Source organism: Crinia signifera, chromosome 1, assembly GCF_055691185.1.
Source record: "Crinia signifera chromosome 1, ASM5569118v1, whole genome shotgun sequence".
Classification (NCBI taxonomy): domain Eukaryota; kingdom Metazoa; phylum Chordata; class Amphibia; order Anura; family Myobatrachidae; genus Crinia; species Crinia signifera.
In genome coordinates this window covers 461501235-461511377 of record NC_139217.1, presented here as the reverse complement: position 1 = coordinate 461511377, position 10143 = coordinate 461501235, and the positions used below count along the sequence as shown (strand labels likewise).

Sequence of the window (10143 nt, the reverse complement as noted above, 5' to 3'; positions counted from 1 at the left end):
TACAGTATGTACACTGTATACCACTGTGCCAGCACTGCTTCCTATATACAGTATGTACACTGTATACCACTGTGCCAGCACTTCTTCCTATATACAGTATGTACACTGTATACCACTGTGCCAGCACTGCTTCCTATATACAGTATGTACACCACTGTGCCAGCACTGCTTCCTATATACAGTATATACACTGTATACCACTGTGCCAGCACTGCTTCCTATACAGAGAACACAGCGATCCCCCCAGTATTGGCAGCACTCCTGCAGTCAGCCTTATCTAGGCAGTAAGTACAATCCTGAATTGCTGTGTGATAGAATGATGAGTTTTGGTATATAATTAGAGAGTTGCAGCCCCCCTGTCAGTACATACCAGGCACAGACCCTCCCTCTCTGATCACTAACCCCTGTGCTATATCCCATGTAGAGAACAATCCAAACCTGTCATGTGTATGAGACCAGCCTCACCTCACAGTGCAACTCCTTGGGCAATAGCAGCACAGGGGCAAAGACAGAGGAGCAGGGCAGAATGACAGGGGCAGGGAGCTGAGCAGGGAGGGGTATAAAGCCCACATATAGAATAAGGTGACACTGCATTACATACACATCTCTCCTCCAGGACTGGGGTGCAGAGATAGTTCCACTGAGATTTAGGGAGAGGAAGGGGGGCTGTATCCCACATGCAGGGGGTCGCAGACAGAATCAGACAAGAACTTGCAGAGGAAGCGAAGAAGTTACAAAGTGTCCGATAAACTTATTTGTTTACAAATATTTTTATTACTGTTCAAAACAATCAGTTATTGGGGGGAGGAACCAACAGGGAGGAGGGAAAGGGGGTGTCAGCATTTCAGAAACAGGTCTACAGAACCATCTACAATAAACATATAAGATAATACACCATATATACATATATAACATACAGATCACAGGGAACCTCACACAGCAACTCACAGCAACTCACAGCAAAGAAAGTTCTGCAAGGAGAAGGAATCCAGTGACACGCGAGATCCACAAAGGAGATCTGGAGATGCCTACAAGGACTGTAAACAGTAGCTGCTTGCATGGAGAGATCTAGTAGATCCATACAGAGGGATCTCCTGGACAGATCAGGCTGAGAGAGTGTCCTTCGCGTGTCTTCCAGAGGTCTGGGGGCTCTCTGCATGAGGACTCCGCCTCCAGTATTATACCCCGGGCTGAGCTGCAGCTGTCTGAGTCCACACTCAACCAAGTCACCAGCAGATCTCTGCTCCAGGTTCTGCACAGCTCTCTCACCGTCTCCTGAGCGCCCCCTGGAGGCCGTCCCTCTCTCCGCATTTCTCTGGGTGCTTGGAGGAGAGCTGCAGAGGTGGTGGAGGGGCACGACCAGAAGACTTGACACAGAAGGGCAAGGAGAAGGGGCCAATGTGTGAGAGAGGGGCCCGGAGGCTCTGCCTGCGCCTGGGCTGCCTGTTTCTGCTGCTGTCCCTGGGGCTGGCTTGGACATACAGGGAGGAGCTGGAGGCAGACAGGTGGGTGACTTCAGGTTACTGCTATATTAAACCTCTCTATGGGATTGGGTTTCCCTTCAGGTGAGGTCTTGTCTGTCACCCTCCTCCTGACCTCACCTGTGCTGGTAACACAACCCCCTGGGTGTCTCTCAAAGGGCATAGAATAAGCTGAAGGCGTTTTGGAAACAGATGGCTCTTTTTCATTGATCCCTGACAGTTATTATGTACAGTCATCCTAATTGCTGCATGATTGTCAACCAGCAACAGATGCAGTGGCATCAAAGGGTTAAACCTATGGGAAAACGTTAAAATAAAGGGTTAAATGATCGGACAACTATAATTTAGGGGGTCAAACTTTGCAAAAAAAAACAGGGTTAGACTATGGGAACAATTGAATTGACAGAGATAAACTACTATATGGATAACTGTAGGGTTAAACTGTTGGACAATGTTTGGGAAACTGGGTTAAACTTTTGGATATTGTTAATATGTATTTCAAACTAAAGGAACACTAAATTATAGGGTTAAACAATGAGCAATTTTTTATTTATTTTAGTTTCTAGGGTTGAACTATAAGAAAATGATAGGGTTAATTATCGGACAGCTGTTAACGTATGTGGATAACTACGGAATTACTATCAAGGTTCAACTATGGGAACATTTGAATTTATAGGGTGAGACTTTGGGAAAACTTTAACTTACAAAGTTAATCTATGGGTAAACTTTAACCTGTAGGGTTAAACTATTGGACAGTGTTACTTATAGGGTTAAACTGTGGGTAAACTTTGACCTATTGGGTGTACATTTTGGACACCTAATTTTTCCGCATACATTTTTGAAACACTAATGGATACTATTTGGAACATTGGATTAAACTGTGGCGATATTTTTTAACTAATAGGGTTAAAGAGTTAGTCAACCGTAAAGTGTGGGGTTAATACTCTGATTTATGGGGAAAAACTGGGGATATTTGATAGAGTTAAGAGTAGGAGAATGTCACTGTGTAGTGTAGAAGTCATATCCTTGTGTGCACAACATTTGTGTAACAGTGACGACAGGTTCACAGTGTGACCGGTACGGAGAACTAACATACCCCGATGTATCCATGCAGCCCTATAAAATCTTCCAATCAGATATAAAAAATAATTCTATTTCTTGTCATTGCTGTTCCGCCCTACAGGGAACTGTGCTCCGAGAATAAAATCACCACCACAAAGTACCCCTGCCTGAAGACGTCCGGAGAGCTGACTACATGCTTCAGGTGAGTCTCTTCGCTTGGCTTAACTTGTCTGATAATGACTGCTGATAAGCGCGATGCTGTGATGTACAAGATTACCCGGGTATCAGGGTGGCACCAGCAGAGTCATTTGCACGCTCCGAATCCTTCCCACTACAGCTTTTGGCACCTGCTCTGGGAATCGCGGCAAGTTTGTCATCGATGTATCTTATGTTTTATGGTGAAGCACATACTGTAGACGCCGTTAGACGCACTGGAAGTACATGGTTTAAAATTGAAGGCATCTCGGTTATGTGACACCTGTTTGATTTTAACCCTTTATGCGACGTTCTGCCGTAGCAGCGGTGTTTTGAAATGAAATCTGCGTCTTCACAAAAGTGCGTTTAAAATGTGTTCATTGCATCATATCTCGCAGTGTTCTGTAACCACGACATTGGTATAAAGACAGAATACGTCGTTAGTTTGTCATATTATTACTATTATAAGTCAGTTATTTTTGTTCTCGAATTCTGAGTTCAATAAAGTTATGTTTATCCTGTTGAGAAATAGATTTTTACGAATTGATTTTCTTTTGCTAGTTAGATTTCTGTGTTTTAGATTTTCTTTATGACCGCTGCTCAAATGGAAAATAGTTTTTCAGTGTATTTACTAAGATGGGAGTTCTCTCTCACATGGGATGTTGCTATTGGCAACCAATCAGTATCTACTTCTTGTTTATTTAGCACATTCTAGAAGATATAATAGATTGATTGCCCATAGCAACATTAAATCTGAAATAAAACATTCTAAAACGGAAAAGTTGTTGCCCATAGCAACCACGACGGATTCTGTCTATCGCTTCTTTATTGCATCCTGCAAGATGGTAGAGAGAATCTGATTGGTTGCTGTGGGCACATAGTAAATGTGCCCCTAATGGGTATATTTTCTAAAGTGCGGTTTATTGAAGTGGTGTTGTTGCCTATAGCAACCAGTTAGGTTCTGGGTATTATCCTCTTGAAGATGCTAAATAAATGGGTATGGATCATACGGTCAACAGTATCCAGGCTGGCAGTCAGTAGGTCAATACCAAAAGGTTGACATTAAAAAAAAGGACGACACATGCAAAAGGACGACACAGAAATGGTCAACGCATGAAAAGGTGAACATGAGGTTTTTTCACTTTTTTTGGGGGGTGTCAATGTCAACACCTGAGGACACAGACCCCAAATTAGTGTACCGTTCCTAATCGAGTAAAAAAAAAACTCAGGTTGACTTTTATATGCGTCAACCTTTTGTCTATACACTGTCGACCTATCATCTGGATCTAAAATAAATACTATTGTTGACTCGAATCTTATTGGTTGCTAAGGGAAACATCTCTACCTATATAATGGTATGGTTTATTGGGTCGCCCTGCATTTGGTTGACCACTAAAGGTTGACATGGCTTAGGTCAACACATGAGATAGTCAACATGGTTGGAAGGTCAACAAAAGCATTAGGTCGGAAATTGCTAGGACGACAGTCAAAAAGGTCAACATGAGTTTTCCACTCTTTTCCCCCGAATGCCGACATGGTCGACATGGACACCGTATCAGTGTCTATATCGAACTCGCTGCACTCACCATGGTTCGGGCGCAGTGCCTCGGTGTGCTCGGCACACTTTTCTATTCTCCCTCCATGCCCTAGTGGACGATGGGGCATGAAATACCGCCTGTCGGCACATGTCGGCTCAAACCCCCATGTCCACATTTTTACTGTCAATCTAGCCATTGGTGACGATCTTTCAACCCTGTCGACCTTAGCCATGTCGACCTATTTAATGTGTTTACCTAATCCATGGCAACCTTCAATGCATGTCAACCTTATATGTGTCAAACTTATACCTTCTTTAAAGCCGCACTCTAGTGAATAATCCCCTAAGAAGCTGTTTTTATGACCTTGTCAATGAATGTTTCATCTGCATTTCATACACATAGGTCATTGTAAAGCGTGTTCTGGTTTTTGGTGGTTTGCTGAGCGTTGCCCCAGAGTGTATTAATGTGTTACCGATGTGGAAGCTGTGCCTGAGATCAGACACTTCCTGGGTAATGCACCGCTGCAGACACGGCATGTGTGGGTGTAGTATTAGTATACAGAATAACCTGCATGTACTGTATATACTATTATTGCAGATCACCTGTGTATTAATGTGTTACCGATGTGAGATCAGACACTTCCTGGGTAATGCACCGCTGCAGACACGGCATGTGTGGTGTAGTATTAGTATACAGAATATCCTGCATGTGCTGTATATACTATTATTGCAGATCACCTGTGTATTAATGTGTTACTGATGTAAGATCAGACACTTCCTGGGTAATGCACCGCTGCAGACACGGCATGTGGGGGTGTAGTATACAGAATATCCTGCATGTACTGTACATACTATTATTGCAGATCACCTGTGTATTAATGTGTTACCGATGTGAGATCTGACACTTCCTGGGTAATGCACCGCTGCAGACACGGCATGTGTGGGTGTAGTATTAGTATACAGAATATCCTGCATGTACTGTACATACTATTATTGCAGATCACCTGTGTATTAATGTGTTATCGATGTGAGATCAGACACTTCCTGGGTAATGCACCGCTGCAGACACTGCATGTGTGGGTGTAGTATTAGTATATAGAATATCCTGCATGTACTGTACATACTATTATTGCAGATCACCTGTGTATTAATGTGTTACCGATGTGAGATCAGACACTTCCTGGGTAATGCACCGCTGCAGACACTGCATGTGTGGTGTAGTATTAGTATACAGAATATCCTGCATGTACTGTACATACTATTATTGCAGATCACCTGTGTATTAATGTGTTACCGATGTGAGATCAGACACTTCCTGGGTAATGCACCGCTGCAGACACGGCATGTGTGGTGTAGTATTAGTATACAGAATATCCTGCATGTACTGTACATACTATTATTGCAGATCACCTGTGTATTAATGTGTTACCGATGTGACATCAGACACTTCCTGGGTAATGCACCGCTGCAGACACTGCATGTGTGGGTGTAGTATTAGTATATAGAATATCCTGCATGTACTGTACATACTATTATTGCAGATCATCTGTGTATTAATGTGTTACCGATGTGAGATCTGACACTTCCTGGGTAATGCAATGCTGCAGACACGGCATGTGTGGTGTAGTATTAGTATACAGAATATCCTGCATGTACTGTACATACTATTATTGCAGATCACCTGTGTATTAATGTGTTACCGATGTGACATCAGACACTTCCTGGGTAATGCACCGCTGCAGACACTGCATGTGTGGGTGTAGTATTAGTATATAGAATATCCTGCATGTACTGTACATACTATTATTGCAGATCACCTGTGTATTAATGTGTTACCGATGTGAGATCAGACACTTCCTGGGTAATGCACCGCTGCAGACACGGCATGTGTGGTGTAGTATTAGTATACAGAATAACCTGCATGTACTGTACATACTATTATTGCAGATCATCTGTGTATTAATGTGTTACCGATGTGAGATCTGACACTTCCTGGGTAATGCACTGCTGCAGACACGGCATGTGTGGTGTAGTATTAGTATACAGAATATCCTGCATGTACTGTACATACTATTATTGCAGATCACCTGTGTATTAATGTGTTACCGATGTGACATCAGACACTTCCTGGGTAATGCACCGCTGCAGACACGGCATGTGTGGGTGTAGTATTAGTATACAGAATATCCTGCATGTACTGTACATACTATTATTGCAGATCACCTGTGTATTAATGTGTTACCGATGTGAGATCAGACACTTCCTGGGTAATGCACCGCTGCAGACACGGCATGTGGGGGTGTAGTATTAGTATACAGAATATCCTGCATGTGCTGTACATACTATTATTGCAGATCATCTGTGTATTAATGTGTTACCGATGTGACATCAGACACTTCCTGGGTAATGCACCGCTGCAGACACGGCATGTGTGGGTGTAGTATTAGTACACAGAATATCCTGCATGTACTGTACATACTATTATTGCAGATCACCTGTGTATTAATGTGTTACTGATGTGAGATCAGACACTTCCTGGGTAATGCACCGCTGCAGACACGGCATGTGGGGGAGTAGTATTAGTATACAGAATATTCTGCATGTACTGTACATACTATTATTGCAGATCACCTGTGTATTAATGTGTTACCGATGTGACATCAGACACTTCCTGGGTAATGCACCGCTGCAGACACGGCATGTGTGGGTGTAGTATTAGTATACAGAATATCCTGCATGTGCTGTACATACTATTATTGCAGATCACCTGTGTATTAATGTGTTACCGATGTGAGATCAGATACTTCCTGGGTAATGCACCGCTGCAGACACGGCATGTGGGGGTGTAGTATTAGTATACAGAATATCCTGCATGTACTGTACATACTATTATTGCAGATCACCTGTGTATTAATGTGTTACCGATGTGAGATCAGACACTTCCTGGGTAATGCACCGCTGCAGACACGGCATGTGTGGGTGTAGTATTAGTATACAGAATATTCTGCCTGTACTGTACATACTATTATTGCAGATCACCTGTGTATTAATGTGTTACCGATGTGAGATCAGACACTTCCTGGGTAATGCACCGCTGCAGACACTGCATGTGTGGTGTAGTATTAGTATACAGAATATTCTGCATGTACTATACATACTATTATTGCAGATCATCTGTGTATTAATGTGTTACTGATGTGAGATCAGACACTTCCTGGGTAAAGCACCGCTGCAGACACGGCATGTGTGTGTGTAGTATTAGTATACAGAATATCCTGCATGTGCTGTACATACTATTATTGCAGATCATCTGTGTATTAATGTGTTACCGATGTGAGATCAGACACTTCCTGGGTAATGCACCGCTGCAGACACGGCATGTGTGGTGTAGTATTAGTATACAGAATATCCTGCATGTGCTGTACATACTATTATTGCAGATCACCTGTGTATTAATGTGTTACTGATGTGAGATCAGACACTTCCTGGGTAATGCACCGCTGCAGACACGGCATGTGTGGGTGTAGTATTAGTATACAGAATATTCTGCATGTACTATACATACTATTATTGCAGATCACCTGTGTATTAATGTGTTACCGATGTGACATCAGACACTTCCTGGGTAATGCACCGCTGCAGACACGGCATGTGTGGGTGTAGTATTAGTATACAGAATATTCTGCATGTACTGTACATACTATTATTGCAGATCATCTGTGTATTAATGTGTTACCGATGTGAGATCAGACACTTCCTGGGTAATGCACCGCTGCAGACACGGCATGTGTGGTGTAGTATTAGTATACAGAATATCCTGCATGTTCTGTACATACTATTATTGCAGATCACCTGTGTATTAATGTGTTACCGATGTGAGATCTGACACTTCCTGGGTAATGCACCGCTGCAGACACGGCATGTGTGGTGTAGTATTAGTATACAGAATATTCTGCATGTACTGTACATACTATTATTGCAGATCACCTGTGTATTAATGTGTTACCGATGTGAGATCAGACACTTCCTGGGTAATGCACCGCTGCAGACACGGCATGTGTGGGTGTAGTATTAGTATACAGAATATCCTGCATGTACTGTACATACTATTATTGCAGATCACCTGTGTATTAATGTGTTACTGATGTGAGATCAGACACTTCCTGGGTAATGCACCGCTGCAGACACGGCATGTGTGGGTGTAGTATTAGTATACAGAATATCCTGCATGTACTGTACATACTATTATTGCAGATCACCTGTGTATTAATGTGTTACTGATGTGAGATCAGAGACTTCCTGGGTAATGCACCGCTGCAGACACGGCATGTGTGGGTGTAGTATTAGTATACAGAATATTCTGCATGCACTGTACATACTATTATTGCAGATCACCTGTGTATTAATGTGTTACCGATGTGAGATCAGACACTTCCTGGGTAATGCACCGCTGCAGACACGGCATGTGTGGGTGTAGTATTAGTATACAGAATATCCTGCATGTACTGTACATACTATTATTGCAGATCACCTGTGTATTAATGTGTTACTGATGTGAGATCAGACACTTCCTGGGTAATGCACTGCTGCAGACACGGCATGTGTGGGTGTAGTATTAGTATACAGAATATCCTGCATGTACTGTACATACTATTATTGCAGATCACCTGTGTATTAATGTGTTACTGATGTGAGATCAGACACTTCCTGGGTAATGCACCGCTGCAGACACGGCATGTGTGGGTGTAGTATTAGTATACAGAATATTCTGCATGTGCTGTACATACTATTATTGCAGATCACCTGTGTATTAATGTGTTACCGATGTGATATCAGACACTTCCTGGGTAATGCACCGCTGCAGACACGGCATGTGTGGGTGTAGTATTAGTATACAGAATATCCTGCATGTACTGTACATACTATTATTGCAGATCACCTGTGTATTAATGTGTTACCGATGTGAGATCAGACACTTCCTGGGTAATGCACCGCTGCAGACACGGCATGTGTGGGTGTAGTATTAGTCTACAGAATATCCTGCATGTACTGTACATACTATTATTGCAGATCATCTGTGTATTAATGTGTTACCGATGTGACATCAGACACTTCCTGGGTAATGCACCGCTGCAGACACGGCATGTGGGGGTGTAGTATTAGTATACAGAATATTCTGCATGTACTGTACATACTATTATTGCAGATCACCTGTGTATTAATGTGTTACCGATGTGATATCAGACACTTCCTGGGTAATGCACCGCTGCAGACACGGCATGTGTGGGTGTAGTATTAGTATACAGAATATCCTGCATGTACTGTACATACTATTATTGCAGATCACCTGTGTATTAATGTGTTACCGATGTGAGATCAGACACTTCCTGGGTAATGCACCGCTGCAGACACGACATGTGTGGGTGTAGTATTAGTATACAGAATATCCTGCATGTACTGTACATACTATTATTGCAGATCACCTGTGTATTAATGTGTTACCGATGTGAGATCAGACACTTCCTGGGTAATGCACCGCTGCAGACACGGCATGTGTGGGTGTAGTATTAGTATACAGAATATCCTGCATGTGCTGTACATACTATTATTGCAGATCACCTGTTTATTAATGTGTTACTGATGTGAGATCAGACACTTCCTGGGTAATGCACCGCTGCAGACACGGCATGTGTGGGTGTAGTATTAGTATACAGAATATTCTGCATGTACTGTACATACTATTATTGCAGATCACCTGTGTATTAATGTGTTACCGATGTGATATCAGACACTTCCTGGGTAATGCACCGCTGCAGACACGGCATGTGTGGGTGTAGTATTAGTATACAGAATATCCTGCATGTACTG

General features: G+C 42.6%; 1 protein-coding gene across 1 annotated transcript in view; it reads left to right on the top strand.

Annotated features, from left to right (window-relative positions):
* Window positions 1-514: 514 nt before the first annotated feature.
* The window catches only part of CCBE1 (collagen and calcium binding EGF domains 1), a 309108-nt gene continuing 299479 nt past the window's right edge, over window positions 515-10143 (top strand). The window contains exons 1-2 of the mRNA XM_083155277.1: window positions 515-1505; window positions 2665-2745. Coding sequence (XP_083011403.1) covers window positions 1399-1505; window positions 2665-2745 — 188 coding nt within the window. The 5' untranslated portion in view covers window positions 515-1398. The remainder of the gene's footprint in view (window positions 1506-2664; window positions 2746-10143) is intronic.